At 43.2% G+C, this 26,157-nt stretch overlaps 1 protein-coding gene across 8 annotated transcripts; it reads left to right on the top strand.

Moving 5' to 3' along the window:
* The first annotated feature begins 10,227 nt into the window (after positions 1-10,227).
* Positions 10,228-24,131, top strand: ZNF655 (zinc finger protein 655). 8 transcript variants are annotated; one of them, XM_067012132.1, is made up of 6 exons: positions 10,239-10,586; positions 11,563-11,725; positions 12,932-13,017; positions 13,415-13,541; positions 19,737-19,841; positions 20,344-24,131. In XM_067012132.1, the coding sequence occupies exons 2-6, from the start codon at positions 11,590-11,592 to the stop codon at positions 21,735-21,737; spliced, it is 1,848 nt and encodes a 615-aa protein (XP_066868233.1). In that variant the 5' UTR covers positions 10,239-10,586; positions 11,563-11,589; the 3' UTR covers positions 21,738-24,131. The 8 variants fall into 8 exon arrangements, with proteins under 8 accessions (XP_058892774.1, XP_066868236.1, XP_066868237.1 ...); XM_067012133.1 differs by lacking the exon at positions 10,239-10,586 and adding an exon at positions 10,595-10,809; XM_067012135.1 differs by lacking the exon at positions 12,932-13,017 and having other exon boundaries at positions 10,238-10,586.
* The last annotated feature ends 2,026 nt before the right edge of the window (positions 24,132-26,157 follow it).

Here is a 26,157-nt window from a genome sequence, read left to right as displayed (position 1 = left end):
GCCCTTTATAGCTTTTTTTTCCGCTAGTGAAGGATTCAATCCAAGGTAATGCATTGCATTTAATTGTCATGTCTCTTTAGTCTCCTTTAGCCATTTACAAAAATTATCTCAAAATGCATCATAGACCTAGATGTAAATCCTAAAACTTCTATAAAACATCTGGGAGAGGGACTTCCCTGGTGGCTCAGTGGTTAAGAATCTGCCTGCCAATGCAGGGGACACGGGTTTGAGCCCTGGTCCAGGAAGATCCCACATACCTGTGCTCTAGAGCCCATGAACCACAACTACTGAGCCTGCACACCACAACTACTGAAGCCCGTGCTCCACAGCAGGAGAAGTCGCTGCAATGGGGAGCCCACGCACCGCAACAAAGAGTAGCCTCCCTCGCTGCAACTAGAGAAAAGCCTGTGCCCAGCAACAAAGACCCAGTGCAGCCATAAATAAATAAATTTATTTTTTAAAAAGTTCACTCTCACTAGTAATCAGAAAAATATAAATGTTCTTAAAGCAAAAGAAATATATTAATACCTTTCCTTTCTTTTAGTTATTTTTGACTATCTAGAATAGTATTTTTAGAGTGTACAAAGTGACAATCTGGTTTTCACTTGTCAATTAATCTTTAAAATTTTCCCTAAAGGGAAAATGAGCTGGAAAAGGGAGAAAAACCCACAGAACCAGCTTTAGATAAACAGCCATACAATTAATATGCCAGCACCTATTAAACCCTAAAATACAGAAATGACAAAGGATGGTATGTGTCCGGCATTAAGCAAAATGCTCTCTTTCAGAGAGACAAAAACTCTCGTGAGAGTTTCTTCCCTTTCTGTTTAAGGCACTTCTCAAATGAACAACCTTCTTCACGTCAAGTTCCCTGAAAGTGGCCATTGTGATTCCAAATTGTCCCTGGTGAAAAACTGTGCTGGTGAGCTATACATCCTTCTTAATTTACAGTGAGAAAGCATGAAGAAAGCAGGTGTTTGACTAAGAAGAAGCAAGATTTTAGATAGGAAAGACCCCACAAAAACTGCCATTGTCCACAGGATGGAGCTTGTACAAACCTGGTACTCGGCCAAAGGCCAATTTTCACTAACAGGAGCCAAACAGATCTTGATTCTGGGCAAAGTAAGCCTCAAGGACACAGAGATAAGTCTTGGTCTCTCTTGTCCCCATCTTGGTCAATTTGGATTCTGTTTCATAGTCTACACTGCTCCCAGACTTGACCACCAATTCCCAGCACTTCCTCTCTATTGAAATGGGCAAACTCCTCCTGGTTTCAGCTGCTGTTCTCAGTATAGCTCACCGAAGTATTGCAGGAATACCTGTTGACTATTTGCAGTCCTTTAATCTGTCAGATGCTTGTTGCTTCTGCTTCCTTTCACAGAATGGCTTGAGACCATGCGAGTTTTGTAACTGTTGGTGGGTCCACCACCTGGCTTTGTTGTAGATGTCCGTGGATTTCAGCTTTGCAACCCTAGTTGCTCTGTGTTTGTTTTTTCAGTTATACATACATCTATCTATCTACACATATTCTTTTTCAGATTCTTTTCCATTATTGTAGGATATTACAAGATACTGAGTATAGTTGCCTGTGCGATACAGTAGGTCCTTGGGGTTTACCTATTTTATACATAGTAGTGTGTATCTGTTAATCTGAAACTTTTGATTTATCTCTCCCCTGCCCCCCCCACCATCCCCTTTGGTAAGTTTGTTTTTTATGTCTGTGAGTCTGTTTCTGTTTTGTAAATAAGTTCATTTATATCATCTTTTAAGATTCTACATATAGGTGATATCATATGATACTTGTCTTTGGTTTACTCCACTTAATACGATAATCTCTAGGTCCATCCATTTTGCTGCAAATGGCATAATTTCATTCTTTTTTATGGGTAATCATTCCATTGAATGTAACTACCACAACTTCTTTATCCCTTCATCTGTCGATGGACACTTGGGTTGCTTCCATGTCTTGGCTATTGTAAACAGTGCTGCTGTGAACATTGAGGGTACATGTATATTTTTGAATTAGAGTTTTCTCCAGATATATGCCCAGGAGTGGGATTGCAGGATCATATGGTGCTCTGTGTGCTTTTTAGGAGGGATTTGGGGAGATACAAAAACTACGGCACTATCATCACTATCTTCTCGTGTCCTTTCTTGAGAGCAAGGGAAACCTTCACAAAGATATCCTGATAGACTGCCCTACATATATCCTTAGCTAGAATTATAACATGTGCCCATGCATAAATAAACCCAGGGACGAGGATGGTGTTAGACCATGATCAGCGTCAAGATTCACTTCCTGAAATTAGAACAGACAGAAATTCCCTGGTGGTCCCATGGTTAGGACTCCGTGCTTCCACTGAAGGGGGCCTGGGTTCGATCCCTGGTCCGGGAACTAAGATCCCCCAAGCCGCGTGGTGTGGCAAAAAACAAACAAAAACAAAACAGACAAGGAAGAGCACATAGGCACATAAATGGTGAGAAACTGAACCTGAATGGGGCTCTGCCTGAAAGAAGCCAAGGCGGCAGCAGCAGTGGACAAGGCGACAGATTTGAGTATAAAACTAAGGGTGTTAAGAGCACTATTTTTCCAAATTGACAGCAATTCATAGAAATGTATTTTACTGTATTTTACATCATTACTCTGCATACACATACACACATATTCATGTAACAAACAAGTTTCATGAAACAGTACTTACTATATAAGAAAATGAAACCTAGTAAATCCCAACCATAATTTTATTAATATTTAAATACAATATACAAAAAGTACCTAAGAACGTACAAAACCAAAATTTCATAACGATTGTACTTAATGTGATGGGTGTGCTTGCCTGTTCATGAGTTCGTTCCAGTCAGGCACACATGAAGATAAGGCAACACGCATGTCAGGTGCACTGTTGAGCCGATTTCTTTTCTTTGTTTTTAATCGTGTCAAGATCGAAAATCCTAGTTCACACAAATAGGTAGATGTGAATGGTAATAACAGCAATATACTATTTTTACTTAGCAGTGGAAATTCATCTTTAATCTTAATCCAAAATGCTGATAAACTTAACGTCCTATAATAATCCCTCAGTGTGAATGACGAACTGAGCTGCAGTAATTCATTCTCTTCTTCAGGCACCAAGTGTAACTCAATTATTGATTCTGGGGTTGGATAAGCAAATGGATCTTTCATCCAAACAGCTTCCTTTAACAATGCAAATTTCTCTTCTGGAAAGTAACGATTGAAGGTTTGAGACAAAGAAGTGAGATGTACTAATATCTCTAATTTTATTTCTCTTAAGCAGTCTTCATGAATAACGTTCTGTTCAATGTGTTGCAACAGCGCTGGGAACATGTAGTAGCTGGGGCGATTACTTTTAAGTCTTACCTGCCACAACAATCATGCCTTCTGGAATCCTTGAACGTGTTCAAGATATTGAAATATATCATTGTTTGTCCCTTGTAGCTTCAAAGTTAATTCATTTAAAATGCCAAAAATGTCACTTAAATATGCCAATTTTGTTACCCAAATGTCATCTTCAAAAATATTTGCCAAATGAGATTGCTTTTCAATGAGAAAAATGTAAATCTCATTCCTGAGCTCGTATACTCTGCGCAGTACTTTTCCTTGAGATAACCAACGAACTTCTGTATGAAACAGTAAGTGGGTATGGTTCACTCCAATCTCTGAGCACAATATTTCAAGAAGTCGGCTATTCGATGAGCTTCCTTTAATAAAGTTAACAATTTTCACTGCATGTTTCAATACATCCATTAGGCTCAGCGGGATTTCTTTGGATACCAAAGCTTCTCGGTGAATAAAACAATGATTCCAAAGAGAGTTGTTATGGGTGGCTTCTGACAATTTTCCAATAACTCTGCTATGTTTCCCAGTCATATTTGCTGCTCCATCACTTGAAATTCCTTTACAGTTTTTCCAGCTTAATTTATATTGACCAACGATGCACTTTTCTAATTCAGTGAATAAATCGAATCCGGTTACGTGTGAATTTAAATGTAAACAGCCCAACAGATCTTCTATAAAAGCATCTTGCCACCCATACCTGACATATGCCAAGAGCGTGGGACAACTTGCAACATCAGTGCTCTCATCAAGTTGGATTGCAAAATCTATACCAGACTGTAGCCGTGTCACAAGCATTGTTTCTAAATGTTTTGCAATGGTACAGATTCGACGAGATATTGTATCATCACTAAGAGGTACAGTTCTTAATTTCTCATGGTATGTACCATATCCACACATGCTGGGAGAATAATTTTTTCAGCAGCTGTGTGCGCCGTTTCCTCTTTTGCCACTCGATACGCCACTAAATATGACGATAATAAGGCTCTCTCATTCATAGGTGTGGAACGGCTAAGAAATTGGGGTGGTAACTCTAGGCTATTTCTTTCTGTTTGAAAATGGTCTTCCTCATCTTCTTCCTCTTCCTCCTGCGCTTTCACTATCACTGTGCCTTCCGTCTCCTGGGTAGCCCGGGGAGACAGATCTGTAGCATTCCCTGATTCAGCAGTCATTGTTCAGGTTCAAAGAACTGGCCCACTTGATCCAAACAGGGTCTGTCTGCGGGACTTTCCTTCTTGTCCTAGATGTTTCATGAGATCAGTTTTTGCTGTCGTGCAGGGTAGAAAAATTTAGTAGCAGCATTGAAAGGTTAACACAGTGTCGCTATGCTGCTCACACCTCATCCATGAAGACAAGTCACTAAATCCAATGATGTGACATAGTAAACGCTGAGTAACTGCCATTCATGTTAGCTGTGTACCAGGCAGATTCGGTACATTACATACACAGCTCATTTAAGTCTCATGGAAACCTAATGAAGTACACAATTATTATTCCTATTTTAAAAGCTGAGAAAGATTAAATAATGTGTCTGACAACATAGTGTAGTGGATCCAGTACTCAAACCCAAGTCTGAAGTCCAGGATCCTAACTATGCTGCCACACTGCCATCTAGATACTCTTTTGTGTGTGTGTGTGTGTGTGTGTGTGTGTGTGTGGTACGCGGACCTCTCACTGCTGTGGCCTCTCCCGTCGCGGAGCACAGGCTCCGGACGCGCAGGCTCAGCGGCCATGGCTCACGGGCCCAGCCGCTCCGCGGCATGTGGGATCCTCCCGGACCGGGGCACGAACCCGCGTCCCCTGCATCGGCAGGCGGACTCTCAAGCAAAGCACTGTGCCACCAGGGAAGCCCTAGATACTCTTAAAAAAGTGATCACCAAAGTATGGTGTATAAGACCATCCATTGGGGCACCGGGGAAAACAATTAAAACTTGTACTTATTTTTTAAAAACACTGAAACCCATTTAATCTTTCCTGATAGCCGTCTTATAGCACTTATATCCTGTCATCATTTGTGTTGCCGTTCTTATTTTCATCTTCCAACTATTTTATTTTCTTTGCTCATTTCCCTTCATTTTTAGTGATATATTGTCTGAAAATCTCATTCTTTCTCAGGTATTTTAAGATCAAGGAAAAGGAATCTTGGTTTTTGACATCTCATCAAAGATTTAAAGGTGGAGTACGGGGAATAACACATTCGTAGAGGCCTTCCCTACCACTGGCAGTATGAATCGAAATGAACTGACTCCAAGGGAGTGAAACTCAAAGATACAGGGCTGAGGTCTGGACATGGCCAGGCCCTTCTGGAGTGTTTTCCTGCTCTTGTTCTAGGTAAGTAGCAGTAGAAAGACTGGGTTTTGTTTTGCATTTCTGGAATGATTCCAGCACTCAATCATCACTTGACTTTAAGCTCACTAGTTGGGCCCAGTTCGGTATGCAATATTTTGATAGTTTTTACCCTGAAATTTAATTTTTAATGCTTTCATGCCTTATTTCAACTAGACTACTCCTCAAGAATAAAGACTGTAGGGCTTCCCTGGTGGCGCAGTGGTTGACAGTCCGCCTGCCAATGCAGGGGACACGGGTTCGTGTCCCGGTCCAGGAAGATCCCACATGCCGCAGAGCGGCTGGGCCCGTGAGCCATGGCCTCTGAGCCTGCCTGTGCGTCCAGAGCCTGTGCTCCGCAACGGGAGAGGCGACAACAGTGAGAGGCCCGCATACAGCAAAAATAAATAAAGACTGTCTTTTACTTTCATTGTGGCCCTTAAGTCACATGACATAGTTCCTTGCAACCAGGAGATATTTTTAAAAACATTTGTTTGAAGTACCGTATGCTAACACATATATATGGAATCTAAGAAAAAAAATGTCATGAAGATCAGGAATAAAGACACAGATCTACTAGAGCATGGACTTGAGGATATGGGGAGGGGGAAGGGTAAGCTGTGACGAAGTGAGAGAGTGGCATGGACATATATACACTACCCAACATAGGGTGGATAGCTAGTGGGAAGCAGCCGCATGGCACAGGGAGATCAGCTAGGTGGTTTGTGACCACGTAGAGGGGTGAGAGGGAGGATGCAAGAGGGAAGAGATATGGGAACATGTATATGTATAACTGATTCACTTTGTTGTAAAGCAGAAACTAACACACCATTGTAAAGCAATTATACTCCAATAAAGATGTTAAAAAAATTTGTTTGAATGAATGCAATGTCAACAGTTTTTGCCCATTTGGAGAAAGTTCAACAAATTCATTATAGGCCTGGTATTTCAATACTTGGAAGGGCATGTCATTTAGAAATTAAGAGATGCTACTCTATTGCAACGGTCAGGTTACTTACGAAACATCTGAGTAAGAATGGGAGGAATACTATAGCAGCACAGGTTTAAAATACATAAGTAAATAATGTGTCCATGGGTAGGTTACCTATGTCTCCCATCACACTATGTAACCAACCTCTTTCTCCAGCAAATAGTAAGGAGGTTTCATTGATCTGCTTACAAGGTCTTCTCCACAACTTATTTATTGATTGCAAATGATCTGTGTAGCACAGTCCTGTTTAAGTGTTTTCTTTGGTCCTCTGCCACTTAACAGCCTCTCCACATGACAGCGTCTTTGTGTATACTGGTGGCACTTCAGGAAATGGAGATGGGGCATTGTTTGGCCTAGCTCATTTTTCAGTTCATTTCCCTCTATCAATGAATGTCCAAGTTGGAAGGGCCCTCTGAGATATGCAGTCTAGTTTACTTTTCTTAGGATAAATCTGAGACCTAGTGGTTTGTCTAAGAGCATCCTGCTAATCAGTGGCAGAGAGGGTGCCAGTGACCAGTGGGCAAGTGGCCCAGCGGTCTGCTCTTGCCGCCGCACCACGGCAGACGCCCCTCACTACTCGGCCCTCTGAGTCAAGCACAGTTGGCTCCCACAACTGAAAAATTCAGCTGGTGTCTCAAATTACTCCTGTAAAAAAGCTTTCAGGAAGCTCGGAAACTGAAAGGAAGAGGGTGAAGTGCACGTAACCGTTTCCTCCTGCGTTCAACTCACTTTATTCACTAAGCTTCAAACATTCTTTAATCACTGCCATTAATGGTGGTGAATTTGGGGGTGAGCAGATGATCCACAAACACTTATGAGTCTTAAACTTCTCCACTAGAAAAAGCAAAAACAAAACCGTGGAGCTTGGTAGCCTCTAGGGTCTTTCTCATTTTACACCTTGAGGTCCCTAGGAACCCAGGAGACAAGCTTTCACCAGAAGGAAAGCAAAGGGGGACGATCGGGGAGCACAGAAATTAGACTAGGGTCATTTGGGGTGAAAACCGAGGACGATGCAGCGTAGGTGGGGCACGCAGGCTGCCTCCTCCCGGTCCCAGAGGTATCTCATCCCAGTCCAGAAACCAGGGATCCAAGGCTGTATCTGCAGGCAGACGGCGCTTCCTACGGCCAAGGCTGGGACGAAGGACAAGGACACGGACCCTCCACCCCGTCTGGGGACGGTCGCGGCGAGGGGGATCGCGGAACACGACCGTACACATCCACCTGCGTCCCCGCCCGTCCTCCCCGGCTGGACCCCCGTCTCACCGTGAACCCCAGAGAAGCCTGGGGTGCTGGGATAGAAAAGGGAGGTGACTCTGGGGACCATAGGACAGTGGACTTGGACCCAGGCCCTCCGCTCGCCAAAGCCCCGAGTGTCACAAAAGCCGGAAATGCGTCAACATCCGCCTTCCGGGCCTGCGATGCGCTTTTTGTGTGTGGGGGTGGGGAGGGGGGGGTGTTGGGCCTCTCTAGGAAAGCGGGAGGTCTTTGGTTCTTGTTCCCCAATTCGTGGGTAGGGATTTGGGGATGTCTTAGCTCCCCTTTTCCCGTCCGGGAAAACGGGGGTTAAGTTTCCCTCGGTACCCTCCTGCTCAGATACTTATACAACTCTCCTACTTTTTCTTACTGATGGCAGTAATCGTAATAATTCTAGTTATTATCAAACAATAAGGTGATGTGTGTCTGGGGCAGAGGAACTGAAATTAAAATGTAGACAGTAGGGCAAAGTGAAGTCAAGGTTTCACGAAACCAAAGTGGTTGCTTCTCCGGGGACTCTGATTGTGTATTGCCTCTTGAACGGACCTGGGGAGGAAAAATGCTGCCTGCCATACCAGTAAACTGCGGCCCTCAAGCCAGCAGTCACTGCAGCCGCCCCCAGCTGTGTACCCTGAGGGGACTCAGGATGGAGAAGAGCAGGGTACTGGCCCCAGACAGCTGAGGTGTACGTCAAAGGAATGATTTCAGAAACCCTCTGCCTTCACTGAACAAACTCGCTTAAATTATTTTTTTCAAGTTACATACCCTCCAAGCTTCATGTAGCCTAGATAATATACCACGAGGCTCCTCAACTACCCCTATAGGTAACACCTCTGACATATAAGTGGCTATAGTAACAGGGACTAAAGCTGTTTTTCAGAAACTTGGAGCCAGCTCTTGTCCAGTTCAAGCTGGCTAAGACTGGTTGGGACTACTGATCCTAAAACTAGGCCTATGCAGGTGTCTGAAGAATGAACTTTTGACATCAGAGGGCCAAAAACTCGAAGCTCAGATGCTAAGTGCCTGCATTTTTGAACATGCATCCCATTAAGAAGCCTGTAACTCAGATATGCCTTTGCAGAACACTGCTTACCTCACCTTTTCCCAACCTCCTATCTTGAACATGCATCCCATTAAGAAGCCTGTAACTCAGATATGCCTTTGCAGAACACTGCTTACCTCACCTTTTCCCAACCTCCTATCACCTTACCCCACACCTAAGACCAACCTGCTTCTTTATCCAGTAAAAATCTCAAGCCCTGCACCTTCAGGGAGGTGGATCTGAGGTTTGTTCTCCTATCTCCTCACTTGGCTTCCGTGTTAATAAACTCTCTGCTGCAAACCTCAGTCTCTCAGTGTTTGGCTTGCTGCCCATTGGGCAAACGAACCTGGTTCATAACAAGTTGTTAATGACAAGCAGGAAGTAATGTGTCACCTGTTGTCCCAGGGATTTTGCAACAGGAACAATGGACATCACCCGGAGGTATAGTTCTGTTCAACACACAAAAAAACTTTCTAACTGGAGCTGTCCAACAAGCAATTGACCAAGCAGTGCTTTTCTTTCTTTTTTTTTTTTAAGCAGTGCATTTCCTATCCATGATGCTGACTCCATTGTAACAGAGATACTATAGACTAGAGAGATTGTGTCGTAGTAGGAAGTTGCTGTAGATCCATAAGATACTCAAGGAGAGAAAGGGAAGGCATATCAGAATCTCCCAGAGGCTCATGTAGTTTGAAAAAGCATGGAGAATGTCACACTTGATTTTACTTATATTTAACTGTAAATGTCAAATATCATTAAAGGGTAATATCTGATTTGTAAGCTTAATCAAAGGAGTAGTAGCTAAAGTCCCTTCCAAATCACTGTTTTGATTCTTTAGTCGACTTGCCAGTCCCTGGCGGACCTAGTCCCACCACAGGACATCACATTCTCTAAGGATGCAGGAGGTCCTAATGCCCTAGGGGCTTCTGTGCTAGCCCTGGGCCTGCCTGTCCACGTGCACCGTGCTTTACCCATACCTCCTTCTGTAGAGTCCCGTCTTTCCACCAGGAACACAGCTCTTTTCCAGTCTCTCTTCCACTCCCACTTGCTCCATGCCCCCACCTTCCCCCAAGAACCGTACTATGTTTCGATCCTATGATTTTCTGAGGTTCTCATATAACCGAAGCGCCTTCAACCCTGGCTGTAATCAGCGTATTTTGTACCCCTGTGCTAGTTCCCGAACGGCTGACTCATGGAGGTCGGACCACTAGGTTGGACATTTCGTCCTCATCCCCCGACACGCACCCCCGCGGGGAGTCTCGAAGGTTGGCTGCAGCCAGGGAAGGAAGAGCGGGGCCGCCTTCCCAAGTCCGGGGCTGTCGCGGTCACTACCGATGTACTGGCTACAGAGCGGCCAGCGGGGGTCAGCAGGGAGGGTGAGACCGACAGAAGGACGTGGATGGAAAAGCCTCGCAAACGAGCCTCAGCGACTGCCACACGCTTATCCGGGGCCCTCATCCGGGGCCCGCCCTGCCCCCAGCCATCGGACTCCGCCTCCGGAAGTATCACAGAGAAGAGCCGGCCTCCGAGCGGCCTAGAGCGACCCCCGAAAGGCTGCGGGGGACCCGCGAGCCAGGGTGTCCGCGACCGGACGGCCGCCTGGCCCGCCCCTCCGCTTGGTGAGTCCCCGGAAGGCGTTCTGGGGTCGCGGTGGGTCGGCCCCTCTTTTAGCCTCCCGGGGAGGAGGAGGAGTCTCCCGTCCCAGGCTGACTGCGGTTCCAGTCCCCAGGAGCGCGCGGGGCCGGGGTTGCGAGGGCCCGTTTCTCTTCGGTCAGGGTTCGCCGCCCCGACACCCCGCGGACGGAGGGCCCCGCCGTCAGGACCCGGTGACCGTGCCCTGCTGTGAGCTGGGTTTCTGGGGCCCGCTTCGCCCTTTTGGGACCGTGTCTTGACCTAGCAGGGAAGTGGGAGGAGGGCAGCGCCGGGCGAGGCCTTCTGAGGGCCGGGCGCGAGGGCCCTTTCTGAGGGTGGGGAAAGGGGACGGAGCGCTGCCGCGTCCTTGGGTGTGAAGGACAACCAGTCAGACCTGTTAGAGTCGCAGCCCTTCTCTGGCTTACTGTCAGCATTGTGGGAAAGGCCTGCCCACGTAGTCTGAGTTATCGAAGGGTCTGACCCCCCGGAGTGGAATTTGGATATCGGTGAAGGCCATTCAGTAATTCAGAGTGGGCTGACAGAGTGTTTACCAAAAAATTCTTAGGGGCCTGCTTTAAAAAAATTACGAGTAATCGGGACTAGTATATTTCTCTGGGTGCATACCTGAACCTTGAAAGAAGTTTGTAAATATCAAGTATTTTCAATGTACACCGAAAATTTTAGGCTATTAAGTTGTGTTTCCTTGCTTTAAAAAAGGTCCACAAATTCTGGATTCGTGGAGTTCAAATAAACCTGCATACTTGGACCGTATGATTTGGTTCTTAACTATCTGAAAGTGAATAATGTCCCTTTTTCTTCCTGCTGTTTATTCTAGGTGGTGGAGCATCATTCACTATTTTCATTGTGTCTACGGCGTGCAAGATACTTTGCTAAGTCCTGAGAATGTAGAATGATGGGCTGTTTTAACTTGTTACAATAATTTCTCCTAATCTCACCCTGCAGTGATGGTCATTGTCCTCCAGAACAGGCATGGAGGAAATATCGGCCCAGGAAGCAGCAGGATCTCCAAGGGTCCAGTTTCAGCCTTTGGAGACCCACTCTGAGGGTGTGTCCCCAGAGCCTCAGTTCGTGCAGGACACCGACATGGAGCAGGGACTCACTGGGGGTAAGGCAGAGAGAGCACCTCCGTCCAGCAGAACGGGAGTGCAGAGGGGCTCCCGGGCCTGGTATGAGAGAGGCCAGGGATTTCCGTGAGAGATCGGTCCCGAGAGGGAGGTCTTGAAGGGAGGCACAGACGCGACTCAGTTCAGTCCTGATCTGGGTCCCTCTGCTGAGGTCAGCCTGTCCTTCTGTAACAGGCCGAGTGGCCTTCGCTCACCCTGCTCTGGCTGTTTTTCCTTCATGCAACTTGCACTTCATCCCAGGTAGCACATTCAGAATAATTTCTAAGAAACGCTGCTTTTGCCGCACCTCACCGCCCTTGCCTTGCTTTCACTTCCTCTTAGATTTAGGGCCTGTCCCTCCCCCTGTTCCCTTAACTTAGTTTCTTCCCTCCTTGACCTTTGGTGCTTCGCCAGCTGCCATTCTGTTGCAACTGCAGTGTTCCTGACTAATCTAATTTTGATCAAGAAAACAACCATCTAATTCCTTGGTTGAGCCCAATGTATGCCTATCATATATTGACCGTAAAATAGCAATGTATACATATCACATATTGACCACAAAACAACATTTTTATGTATCATATAGAGAGGTTGATCTGGCTTGTAGTGCCTTTGTCTTGTATGAAGTTTGTACGAGATTACTTGCGGCCGACTGCAGTGCCTGAAATAACTTGTGTGTCAGGAGCACCAGCTGAGTGCCATGGTGTGTGGAGCATCGTGAGAGTGTGGGAAGGATTATGAGGAAACAGATGACCACTCCTTATTCCTGAGGGCCTTACACACTGGTTGCAGAGACAGTGCCCAGTCTCAAAAGAAAGGCTTAGTGAAGTTGACAGAACAGTGTCTGGGAGAGGGTCAAAAGTCTACTAAATAACCATGGCTCTGGATGAGTCACTGCAAATCTTTATGCTTTGCTTTGCCCATTTGCAAAACAGGTAACAGTGCTCACCCTTCTGTTAGAGGTATGTCATGTCGTGGGAATAGTGTACAATATGAGATTTCATAATCAAATCCTGTATCACGGGGCTAAGCATGTGTAAGGAGGGCATGCAGGTGCTGAGAAGGTGCAGAACATGGTCGATACCCGATAAACGTTTGTTGGTTTTGCCGTAATGTTGATGTGAGGAAGGGTCCCACTGACTCTCTCTTTCGTAAGGGAGCCCTGGGGAAGGGTTGCTCTCACTCTTGGCTCCTTTCTCCTCCCTCAGCTCCACCTGCCCCCCAGGTGCCTGCCCTTCCCCACGAGGGAAGCCCAGGAGACCAGGCAGCTGCGCTCCTGACAGCCAGGTACCAGGTGAGCTGAGGGACCCTCTGCTTTTCCTCAGGGACTATTGCTGCTGATTTGAGTGTGGTCCTTTCCTCATCCCATCCATAAACCTTGCCTGAATTTTTTTTTTTTTAATAGCAGACCCCAGGTTGGGTGCTGATCATCTTCAGAGACCTGGACTTCACAGAAACCACCTTTCCATCTCCCCAATACCACCAGCAAACACTTCCTTTATCCTTGGTGCTGTCACGGGTGCTTATTAGATGTTGAAGGGTTGTGGAACCTATTCCCTAGATTCTACTCTGTTCTCCCTCCTTTCCAACATAAATGCACCCTGCAGACCCTCTGTATCATCTCCTTCATTCTCTGGCCATGATGCTGTGGTGGCCTCCTTCCCCAGAGCAGCCAGGCTGTGTTATTTCAGGAGTTTGTGACATTCGAGGATGTGGCTGTGCACCTTACTCGAGAGGAATGGGGACGCCTGGACCCTGTTCAGAGGGCTCTCTACAGAGAAGTGATGTTAGAGAATTATGGGAACCTGGCCTCACTGGGTAAGGATTGCCTTTCTTATTATTCAGTTTACCGCTTAGGATTTCTTTACTTCCTTGTTTCTGAGTAGGTGTGAGGTCTCTGAGTGTGGCTCAGATCCCTGGTCGTAGAACCTCCGATTCCTCCTTCTTTAAGGTTGTCTCCTCTGGGAGTGGGTTTCCTTCGGGGGTTTCAGGAGGAGACATTCTGCTCCTTAACCTCAATTAATGTTTCTTGCTTTTGTGGGGCATCTGTTCCCTGTTAGAAAAGGGAAACTTGCTGGTGCTTTGCAAGTTCTCACTTTCCCTATCTTTTCCTTTTTTATGAGATAGACTCTAGGGCCTCCCAAACCACAACCAGATACTTTCCTTCCTGGTAATTCAGTGCCCCTGTATCTGAGAGTTTCCCATTTTTCTCAGAAGAAGAAATGCCTTTTTTTTTTTTTTTTTTTTAAGATAGGCTAACATCTTCGTTGAATAATCCCTCACCTTTTAAGATCCCTAAATTCATCTGCAAGTAGGCAGAATTTGAGAGACTTGATATCAAGGCATGACTCACTGCGAGTACATTTCAGTGAGTCACCCAGAAGGTAATCCTGTGTAACCTCACCCGAGCCGCAGAAGTCTCAGACTTAGACCGAGTCTCTCCTTTGTCACTTGGATGGTGCAGTTGGCAGCTGAGATTAGGCGCTGTGGTGCTGCAGAGGAGGATCCGTGGGAGTTGTCGGCATCGCCCTCGGTGTGAGCATTGCTCCTCTTTCTTTTTTTGCCTGTCTCTGCTGCTCTTTTCTTTGTTATGTATGTATGTACTTAATCATACTTTTTTTCTCTTTCTCTCTCTCTCTTTTTTTTTTTAAACTCTTTTTTGCTTTGCTGTGCTGGTGGCATCCAGGGTGTTGTTCTGTCTCCTTGATTACACTCAGGATTAAAGAGGTCTTCTTATCTGTGGGGAGGCAGCCTGCCCACTGGGAAGGTTTTTAGTGTGTTTTCCATTCCTGGCTCTTTGATCTTCGTAGGCATACTTCTCCGTCTTCCCACCACCCGGATTCATAGTGTGAATTCCTGCCCGGCCCTGAGTCATACCCAGGCAAGTGCTTTCTCTGGAGAAACACTTGCAGTCCTTTCAGCAGGAATCTGCAAGAGATGGCCCAGGTGTCGGCCTCCCATCGATAGTGCGCGGCCCCGCTCGGAGACTCCTTTTCCACAATTAGGAGATATTACACTTGATTGATGGAGTAGATGCTTCTCAGGATGCCACCACTATGTAAAATTGCAGCTCCTCAGATGACCTTTGATAAATTTCAAAGGGCCAAGGAAGCCCTCCGTTGCAACCAGAATTTTGAACCCTGAATTCTGAGTTCAATCAGAAGCCATGGTTGGTGGTCATCGACTTGTGTTCTCAGAAACCACAAAGTTCGACTCCAGCTCTTCGGTTATGATCTTTTCATGTTATTTTAGACTGTGGAACATACACTGTGTGCCCCTCCTTTTCTGTAGTGAATGTGACCTGCCCCTTCTGTTGCCTAAATCTCCTGAGACCCCTGGGCCTTTCTAATGTTCTAGTCTTTTGCTTCCTTTAAATCCCTGTGGCCCCCTCCAGGGTCCTGCCTTCATCCTGTTTATTCTTTGTGGGGCTGTACAGATTGATGCATTTATATGACCTTTCCTGATCAAGTGTTCCTTAGCTTTTCCTCGATGGAGCGGAAAGGCTGTCTTTCCTTCAGGCTGTCAAATCGAATGTATATTCAACAACTTGTAAATTGTAAAGTGATATGTAATTGTAAATTACTGTTAATATCTAATAATTACATAATTTCCAACAGTTAACCTGTCTACTTTTTGGAGTAAAGAAACTTCTTAGTAGTTCAATCAGCCTAACAGCACAGCATACTATTAGCCTGAATTTTATCCCATTTCCTCTGTCATCTCTGCACATACACAGGACACGTATGCACACTCACACATGCTGGGCACAATTACGTAGAAGAAGCCCTCCTACTCAGCTTGTTTTTGTGACCAAGTCAGCAGCCTTTCCTTAGTAATTATTTTTTACACTCTTTAGGAAGTAATTTTCATATTGGGGGGTTCAGCAAACCCCACCTGAAATTTAAGTTTATACACTTAGTTAACTTAGCTTAATGTTTGGTGTTGTAAAATAAGGACTTTATAATTCAGTCTCTGATTTAGCAGCCCTGTTTTCCAGTTCCTACCTTTTTCCCATGATAGTAGCTCTGAGTTGTATTTGTCACAGATATCAGAACTTTGGTCTTTTGGTTAAGTGCTTCCACTACACAGTAATAAATATACAGAGTATGAACAGAGTAAAAGAATCAAAAAGTAGGTAAAAATTTTCATTACCAGATCTAAAAAGAAGCATATACTGTTGCCAATGAGTGAATTACTGGCTTGGGGGTCACACCCAAAGGGAAGTTATCTGTGACTTAGTGCTGGAGATTAATAAGACTGGGAAAAAAGCTTGGATTACACTTCACATGGGGTAGTGTGGCAGGTGCCCTGTTCGGTGACAGCATTAGAAAGCTGCTTCCCAGAACTCTGCTGGATGGTGAGTGAGCTGATAAATCAGGAATGTTTGGCACATACCCCTTGCTTTTTGAAGTTGATGTCTTGAGGGCAAAAATGATTTTGTATAGAATGTCTTTCACTACCACAGTCGTTCGCTACTGAGCAACCAGTATGTTACTAAGCACTTAGCCTATATCTCATTTAATCCTTACCATAACCCTGTGAGCAGGTATTGTTCTGTTTTATACCCGAGGCTAAGAGGAGTTAAGTGATCCATCCAGGGCCGAAGCTAGGCTCTGGACCCAGATCTGACTCTGAAGCCCACGCTTTTTCACTGTTTTGTGCCTTAGGACAGTTAGTCCAACCACATACAGTGTTTTTTTTTATATTTTTATGGCTCTGTATTATGATGGTAATTTTAAATGGCCACAATAAATTGGACAGACAGGCATGAGGTTATACAGTTTGGGAGCAGAAAGGGCATGCACTCAAGAAAAAGTAAAATTCTTAGAGGATACATTCCATTATAATAGGTATCTACATAGGATCAATATTGCTAAGGAGAGATTTTGTTTGTGTGTTTATTAAGGACCAGGAAGAAAAGCATGAAGCTTTCAGATGGTTAAAATCTTAGCACAGCACTGGTATAGGCAACAAACAATGAGGTAAATTTTAAATGTTATTTTTGAAGATCAGATTAAGTTAAAAATAAATCTAATTAGAAAACTGTCAAGGTTTCAATTTTAAAAATCAAAATGTTTTAATAAAAAATTAATTTTAGATAGGAAAAATTTCACATTTCGATAGGAAAAATACATATTTTGAAAGCGTAGATTTTTGACTTAAATCTAGGAAAAAGGCATTTAGGCCAGTGGTGAGAAAACCTGCTTTAATGCTTTCTGTGACCCTTAGTATAGATTGGAAAGAATGTTAACTGTGGGTTCCATTTACCATCTGTGACTGAGCAAATTATTTAAACCGATCATAATGACGTTTTCATCTATAAAACAAAAAGTAATGTCTGCTTCCTGGGTTGTGTCAAGGCTTAAAATCAGGTTATGTGCGTAAGCACCTGGCTTGTGCTTGTGACTTACCTTTTCTTTCCGAAGGGGCAGCAAGTGGTGGGAGCTGTGGACCAGATTTCTTAATACGGACAAAGATTTCAGGAGAGTGTTCAAATTGTTTGTTTATAGTGGAATTTTCTCAGATTGAATGTGGCTCAGGCTGTGCCTATTACGAAGAGATTTTCATTCCTTTGACACTAAATGTTCTCTCAGGTCCCTTTTAATTAAACGTCATGATTCTAAATCTGTTGGATCCTGGCCCTCCATGTATTGTTCTAATTACTGTTTCTCTGTTCTTTTTATTATTTTCACCTTTTGCTCCATTGTCACTATGTTGGTCTTCTGTTCTCTTTCTGTACATATTTAGAGGAAGGGCTGGATTTCATTCACACTCCTTATTTTTTACTAGAAGATTATTTAAAAGCCGGTTTCTGAAATAAGACTGTCTGTTTGAGCCCCAGCTTCACCAGTTAGCATGACCTTGGGCAACGTCCTTAACCTCTCTGAATCTTAGTTTTCCCATCCGTAAAACTGCTACAGTAATAATTCCTATCTCATGCAGGTATGGTGAGTATTAAGTGAGTGAAAGCTCATAAAGCTCTTGGTGTGGTACTTTGCACCTACCAAATGCTTAGTGAATCTTAGCTTCATATTTTGATAACACAAGTGACTTTAAGTCTGTATCTTGAATCCCGTTCTCTCTTCTAGACTGCAGTCTTGTATCTCTAACTGCCTGCTAGGCATTCTCTCTATACCTTCCTACGTTACCTTAAACGTGTCTAAAATCAAACCCCTAATCCAACAAGAAGATGATCTTTTTTGTTGTGTGTAAGTGATTTAAGTGTAGATATAGAGTAAATAACCACAATTAATTTCAATTTTCAAATACTTAGAAACACCTTAATAAATATCTGCCAAAAGTTGAGAATTATGTTATCAGAATTCTGAGCAGAGTAGTTGCTGTGTCATGCCATACTAACTTTTTTTAAACTTGCAAAACTATTTCATTTGACATGGAGGACCTTAACTAAAATGTGTCCCAAAAGAGAATTGACTCTATTTATGCCCAACAGGAATTCAGAAACACAGTAAATGCCTTTTTTATATCTGTTCTGATCTCCCTGCTCTTAAGCTGTCATGTGGAGTCCCATAGGACAACTATTGGTTTATCATACTTTTCAGGCCCAGAGCCCTTTTTAAAACATTGATTATCGGGGCTTCCCTGGTGGCACAGTGGTTGAGAGTCCGCCTGCCGACGCAGGGGACACGGGTTTGTGCCCCGGTCCGGGAAGATCCCACATGCTGCGGAGCGGCTGGGCCCGTGAGCCATGGCCGCTGGGCCTGCGTGTCCGGAGCCTGTGCTCCGCGACAAGAGAGGCCACAACAGTGAGAGGCCCGCGTACCCCTCCAAAAAAAAAAAAATTAAAAAAAAACCAAACATTGATTATCTGTTGACATTTGGGCACAAAATTGTCACTCAATGAGTAGCTCTTAAATAAATGAATGAAAAGAAGTGCAAGATACAAGGTACATGGTCCCTGCTATCAAAGAGTTTATAAATCAGGTAGGGATAATAATACCTGAAAACTATTTTTAAAAATCTGTAAACTTCATTATATAGAGACATGTCAGGATAAGAGGAACACATAATACAGTTTGTAGACATTCACTAAGTGGAGAGAAAGGCTTTTGGAGATGAGGGGCTTGAGCTAGACCTTGTATGTGTGCTACTAGAAGCTTTATGGGCTGAATACATGTAAAAACTGCCCCTTTGATACTGTAATAGTTCTGTCCCGGCTCAGAAACAGACTGCCTCTTGCTTTTGCTTTAAAAGAGATGAGATCCTAGCAGTCCATTATGCAAGCCAGAGAAAGACCATTTTGTGTGAAAATGCACTTTTATTGCATCTTCCTCACACTATCATATTACAGTAAGTTGTTTATATCTGTCTCTGCAGTTAGAGTGTAAGGTCCTTGAGGGGAAGGACCTTATCTGCTTGGGCTCTTTATCTCCTACATACTTTGCACATAGGAGGCACTCCATAAATGTTTGTTGAATAAACAAGAGTATAAGCTCCTAAGGGGTAAGGATGTGTCATATTATTATTTGTTTCCTCATGTGCCCTGAAATGAATTGTTTCTTGAGATTGGTCCTTGAAATATTTTTTCAGCCTTCACTGATTCTGTTGCTACAGTTTAGCTCACCACACAACAGGTGCTTGAGAATTCACCTTTCTCCAGTCCAGCAGAGTTATATTTTGATGACCTCCATTTTGTCCAGGTCTAATACTTGTAGGCCAGGTCTAATACAAAGAGTAATCTGTAGGCAACAGATGAGGAGCGATAATGATAATTTTGGGGAAGACAGGTACACACTCAGCCGAATTACCTGAGTGTGTGTAAATGAATGCTTACGGTCCCCAAAGTCATCAGCTTGCCCCTTAGCACACCTCTTTCTAGAGCACAAACATGAACTCCTTGTAGAAGGTCCTTGGCCTTCTCACTCTCCAGGCCTTCCTAATGTCTTCTAAGAATTTACTTACTCTCTCCATTAGCCATTAATTAAGAGAAAAAGTGGCTGGTGTAGTATCTGGGGATAAATTGCCACATCCCATTTCCTTCTCTGTGAGCAGGATTTCCAATTTCCAAGCCTGATGGGATCTCCCAGCTGGAACAAGATCTACAGGTCTTTGATCTGGAAACTCAGAATAGAGAAGTCTTAAGAGATGACTGCTCAGGTGAGTAAGGCAGAATCAATCAGATGAATTAGTAGGGAAGTAACGTCTAGTTGTTGAGCCAAGCTGTAGCTGCTTTGGCAGTCAGTGAAGAGCTCTGTCTGCATCCCAGAACCGAGAGCTCTTTCCTTTTCCGTTCAGTTTTGATGACCTCTTACTTCGTCCCTTATCCGTAAGTTGTAGTAGGTCCCTATTCAAGTTGCTTATCTATAATTCTGTTGACCTAGTTCCCTGTTATCTCCACTGAAACACCTTAATTGGTTATCTTCTTACTCTGCTGAGCCTACCCTCTATTTCTACCACACCTTGGACCGCTTGGATCCTACCTCACTGCTCCTATTCGTGCCCTTACGTCTGTTGAGATTTTGTTCCTGTGTTTCAGAGTAAATAAACTTCTCTTACCCTGGTAGATTGTAGGTTATTTAGTTTTCTCCTCTCTAAGTTTTGTTTTTCTAAGCACAGGGTACAGATTACATTTGCATTTTCTATTTATATATTGAATCAGATGGAGAGACCAGAGAAGAAAACAAGCTGTTGATTCCTAAGCAGAAAATTCCAGAAGAAGTACATTCATACAAAGTGAGAGTAGGAAGACTCAAAAAGGATATTGCCCAAGTTCCTGAGACTAGAGAAGTGTATAAGACTGAGGACAGATTAGAAAGGCTTCAGGAAATCTTAAGGAAATTTCTGTTCTTGGAGAGAGAGTTTAGGCAAATAACAATCAGTAAGAAAACCTTCACCAGTGAGAAGAACAGTGAATGTAATGAACCTGAAAAAAGCTTCAGTCTGGACTCGACTCTTGATGCAGATCAGAGAGTTCTTAGAATACAGAACGTTGATGACATTGATAAGTATGACGTGAGCCTCAAGCAGAATTCAGCTGGTAAACACGAGCACATGAATCTAACCCAGGATTTTCCCAGTAACGAACATAAGGAAAGTTTAATGGAACTCTCCCGCCTTAATAAATGTGAGAGCATTCCTGCCACTGAGAAATCCTATAAATGCGATGCGTGTGAGAAAATCTTCCATCAGAGCTCAGCCCTTTCTAGACATCAGAGAATTCATACTAGAGAGAAACCCTACAAATGTAAGGAATGTGAAAAATCTTTCAGTCAGAGTTCAAGTCTTAGTCGACATAAAAGAATACACACTAGAGAGAAACCCTATAAATGTGAAGCATCTGATAAATCCTGTGAGGCGTCTGACAAATCCTGTAGTCAGAGCTCAGACATAATTCAGCATAAGAGGATTCACACTAGAGCAAAATCTTATAAATGTAGCAATTGTGAAAGAGTCTTCAGTCGTAGTGTACACCTCACTCAACATCAGAGAGTTCACAGAGAGATGCCTTGTAAGTGTACCGTGTGTGGCAGTGACTTCTGTCGTACCTCACACTTAGCTGAACATCCGAAGGTCCATTGTGAAGAGAAGTCCTATGAATACAACGAAGGTGGGTTGACCTTTATTAAGCATCAAGGAATTCGTCTCAGAGAAAAGCCCTATACATGTAATGAATGTGGAAAAGACTTCAGATTGAACTCCCATCTTATTCAGCATCAAAGAATTCACACAGGAGAGAAACCACATGAATGTAATGAATGTGGAAAAGCTTTCAGTCAAACCTCATGCCTTATTCAGCATCACAAAATTCATAGGAAAGAGAAATCCTATGAGTGTGATGACTATCAGGATAATTTCAACCATAGCTCAGATCTTGTCCTGCAACAGGAAGTCCTCAGCAGAGAAAAAGCCTTTGATTGTGATGCATGGGAAAAGAACCTCAGTCAGAGAGCACAGCTTGTCCACCATCAAGGAGTTCATACCAAAGAGAAGCCTTACGAATGTAATGAACGTGGGGAGACATTTAGTCAAGTTCAGGCCTCATTCAGCATCTGAGAGTTCACACCGGGGAGAAATCGTGTGTGTCTTGAATGTGGTAAAGGATTCGGTCCCAGCCCAACCTTTATTCATCATCGGGGAATTCACGTCAGAGAGAAACCTTCTGAATGTGACGGATGTGGGAAAGCTATTAGTCCGTGTTGAACTCTTGACATCTGCAAACCCATACCAATGAGAAAACCTACAAATACATTGAAGGTGGTAGATGCTTCATGCTATTTTCATACCTTAGTCACCGTTGGAGAATTCATACTGGCATACAATTCTATAAATGTGATGCATGTGAGAAAATCTTCCATCAGAGCTCAGCCCTTTCTAGACACCAGAGAATTCATACTAGAGAGAAACTCTACATATGTAAAGAATGTGAAAAATCTTTCAGTCAGAGTTCAAGTCTTAGTCGACATAAAAGACTACACACTAGAGAGAAACCCTATAAACGTGAAAAAGCCTTCAGTCAAAGAAATTACTTTGTGAGCATCAAATTCATTTCATGCTGAATACCTATGAATGTAATAAATGTGTATGTGTGGGAGGATTCAGCCGTATTCCAACCCTCATTCAGCAAAGAATTCAAACCCGAGAGAAGTAATTTGGGTATATAGTAATTGACAAGTCTAGGAGTTCAAGTCTTTTTTTCGTCATCAGAATATCCACACCAGACCGGAATTCGATATAATGCAAGTGGAAGCATTTAGCACCATATTTCAGGCTTTATTCAACATCAAAATATTGAAGGGAAAATTATTATTTGCATATGAAATCGTTAATATATAGTCCCAGTCTTTTTCATTGCAGAAGAATCTAGTCAGAGGAGTGACTTGGTGAATGCAGTTCTGTTTTCTCGTGGCATTCTTTTATTTAATAGGTGTTACATAGGTAGGTATGTATGCTTTATTTATGGAACTCATTTAAGCTATTTTTATTTTAACGTGGCCTATAAACATTTTTATTTTTCCTGAAGTTGGTTCTTATTGTTCACAGCTTCCCTAAGATACATTGATACAACAATGTTAAAACGTGTCAACTTCTGGAAAGTTTCTCATTTAGCTTTTTCTGCTGTTCTCAGCCAAAGTTCTCTCCAAAACAGACTCTTAGGCCTGCTGTTTTCTGAGGACCCTATTTCTTTCCAGCTGTAACATTTGGATTCCTATTGATTTCTCCATTCTCTTAAGCACCTTCAATGAAGGTTTCCTAGTTTTAAGCTTTACACCAGCAGGTATGCCACCCCTACTTGCTTTTTTGGTGTCTTCTGTCCTAATGCAAAGTATCTTCCTTTAAAAGAAATGGATTTACACACCCTGTCCATCCATGAGTATGAAGGATTCTGTTTCCCCTGAGTTTGTGGCAGGCAGCTAAACATTTTCAAGTGACACCCAAGTTCTTAGCTGTGTTAGCAGTCACAGCCTTCTAAAAGATGAAAAAGACCTTAGGAAGCCAACAAGACTGGTGGTAGCCTAGCTATATTCAGCGCCTCTTCTGTGTGTCTAAGTTCAGAATTATTTTATGTATGTCCATTGAAGGCCAGCAGAACGCTCGAGTCTGCTTTTGATTGGGCAAAGTGTAAAGAACATACACTTAAGAGATCAGAGATCTTCGTAGGGAATGCTGCCTTCCCTCAAAGGTATTGCTGTTCTTGTGTAATATCTTTAGAGAGAGTATTTCAAGAATGGCAGATATGCCTGTAAAATTTATCCATTACAGTTTTTCATTACCTGTTTGGAATTGTTTACACATCATCATATTTTTTGTATTTTACTAGAGTCTACAGGCTGTATGAAATAACATTTTTTTTTTTTGATTGATGAAACTGAGCACAGATGTTGGCTCCAGAGTTCAGGGTCACTGTCATAACACCTAGCAAGAGTTCATGATTCTTTAGACTATGTCAAAGCATTCTATTGTATTTTTCCATTGTAAGCATCAATATTTTGTGAATAAGACAAGTGTTATTTAAAATTCTAGTTGTCATTCCAGCGATTGAGGTTTTCATAATTCATATGTTAAAATATTCAGTAGGGGGATCCTCAACAAATATGTAAAAATTCATTGCTTACTCTGTAAGCCTCTTATGGCTAATAACCTCTAGGGTAGTTCTACCACAGTATTTTACCTCTTAGCCATCAGCGAGCATAGGATCTCATCAGGGCACGGTAGGGACCTAAATGATCTAAATGTAAAAGCATATGAAAAATGCATGTTTTCATTTTCCTGTCTATGACCATATATACCCTACGGATAGAGACCACGGGTAATCACCTCCGGTGATTATGAAACAGGATTAAGTAATCTCTAACTAGCAAAAAATGTAAAAATCACATGTATGCATTTGGTTTAGGAATGTGCTTTTGTACTGCCACTTGAATAAAGGTGTGTTTGGTACTCTGAGAATCTGTTTCAAATAAAATCTGAAGTCCTCAGCCAGAAGCATTTGGGAATCTTAGAATCACCTTCCTGGCTGCAACTCAGTTCCTTCTAGAAACCTTCACAGCAGGAATAAATCACTCTCCTTCGTACAGGTACAAAGCTTGCTCTTCCACAGACCTCTGGAATAAAGTCTGAATGTTTACAATTTAAAGGGTTATTCCGTTGGGATGCTATTGGCACATAAAGTAAGGGTAAATAGTTTGAAGTTTCAGTAGAACTAGGCGGAATGTGTTTTTTGAATAAATAAAACATTTTAAAAAGTGAGAAACCAAAATAATCCTTGAGGGCAAGTCACTTGTCTCTTTAAGCTTGCTGATACTTAATTGGTCCAGTATAGTTTGTGTTCTTAGTCTTTTTAGCCTTGAAGACAGGGGAGGGAAGAGAAGAAATCTAGTAGTTGGAACACCTGATTTTATCTGTGTCCACCTACCTCCGTACACATGTATGTATGTACGCACATATTCAGACACTCCTCACAACGACTCTGCAAGGGAAGCACCTCCGTTTTACAGAGGAGCTGTGGTGTAGAGAGGTGGAAAACCTGTAGGGCTGCACAGTAAGTTCAAAGTCAGGGCTGTTTGACTCCAAAGCCTTCCATCACCGTGATGTTGGTGTTGGACACATCCCAGAGCCTAGAGAAGAGACGTTTTCTTTGTTCCCTGTTAACACACCCAGTGATTCACCGTTAGTTTGTAGCTGATCCTAAATGCTCCCAGAGCTCTCTGGGAAGCTGGGAGAAAATATCCCAGTATCTTCTGGGAGCTAGTTAGAACCCCCCTGCCCCACCCTTTGAAACAGGCTTGACAATTTTGACAACGACAGGCTACAGGTCAAATCTCCTGAATTCCCATCTTCTGCCAAGACCCCCCCCCCCGCCATCACTAGATTTATATTTCCATTTCTCAACATTTAAAATTTTTCTGCCAACTAGGACTTACTAATGGATACATATCCTTACCAAGGTTTACTGTCACCTCTGATTATATTATAGTGGTGGAGCAAAGTGGGTAATGGGAAAATCAAGTTTGATTCCTAGGTTTTTGGCTTGAGCAAGAGTGGATAGAGGTAGACTAGAGATGCAGAGTGCTGAGAGTGGAGCAGGGAGAGTATTTCGGGCAAAAGAGCGTGTCAGAAGGCCTGCAGAGGAAATGAGTATGGCATTTTCAAGGCAATAATAAATGAGCTCTTTGGAGAATGCCTCACCTTAGGAAGTAGTACGTGGGTAACTGAGGATTTGAGAACAAAGTTCAAAGGAAGCCCATAGGGTGTTATCTCAGAAACAATGGAATTTCTCACGTCCAAATATGTAACCTCTTATGTCGTTTCATTCATTCAGTAATACAGTTGGCAGGCGATATATTTAGTGGTAGCCGGTGGATACAGTTCACCTAATCAAATGCATTAAACAATCCACTGAGTAAAGAAGATAGATGAGTCAAAGCAGTGACTTTGGAATGAGACATATGCTTGAACTTTACTAGCGATATGACTTTGGACATTTTACTTAGCCTTTCTAGTTTTCTTGTGTATAGAGTGTGGTTGTTAATAGCATGAAAATTAAATGAGATAACGTAAAAGCTACTGATCATATACTAAATGCCGAGAAGTTTTTAAAGTAAATACTAATATAAAAACCGCTACAGTAGAGGAGAGATATTTAGCATAAAATCTTTAAAAAAAGGAAATCAACGAGCAAGCGTTTACCAGTGCAGGACTAGCATTGTCCAGGGAGGGCCACCCTGAGCTTGGAGAACTTAAAATATGACTAGAGAAATCACTAGGCATTTGTGGTCTGTGTGGTAGGAACTGCCTCCTGACGGGCACTTCCTGCTGGAGTCGGGCAAACTGACACGCCTCTAACATTCGTTATAATGCGGCATGAAGTCTTAACACTCCCTTCAGAATATGAGGGCATGAAGGAACCAATGTTAAATCCAAGACTTAAGAATGGTTTCAGATAGATGGTGCTCTGTACAAATCAAGAAAATAT

This window comes from Kogia breviceps, chromosome 14 (assembly GCF_026419965.1).
Source record: "Kogia breviceps isolate mKogBre1 chromosome 14, mKogBre1 haplotype 1, whole genome shotgun sequence".
Taxonomy (NCBI): domain Eukaryota; kingdom Metazoa; phylum Chordata; class Mammalia; order Artiodactyla; family Physeteridae; genus Kogia; species Kogia breviceps.
The sequence above is the reverse complement of the archived record's forward strand: the minus strand, read 5'-3'. Positions and strand labels throughout refer to the sequence as shown.

Coding starts and splice junctions, on each gene's coding strand:
- ZNF655 (XM_067012132.1), top strand. CDS start 11,590: ATGGAGGAAATATCGGCCCAGGAAGCAGCAGGATCTCCAAGGGTCCAG. Junction 11,726..12,931: donor GGAGCAGGGACTCACTGGGG/GTAAGGCAGAGA, acceptor CTCCTCCCTCAG/CTCCACCTGCCCCCCAGGTG. Junction 13,542..19,736: donor TGGGAACCTGGCCTCACTGG/GTAAGGATTGCC, acceptor CTCTGTGAGCAG/GATTTCCAATTTCCAAGCCT.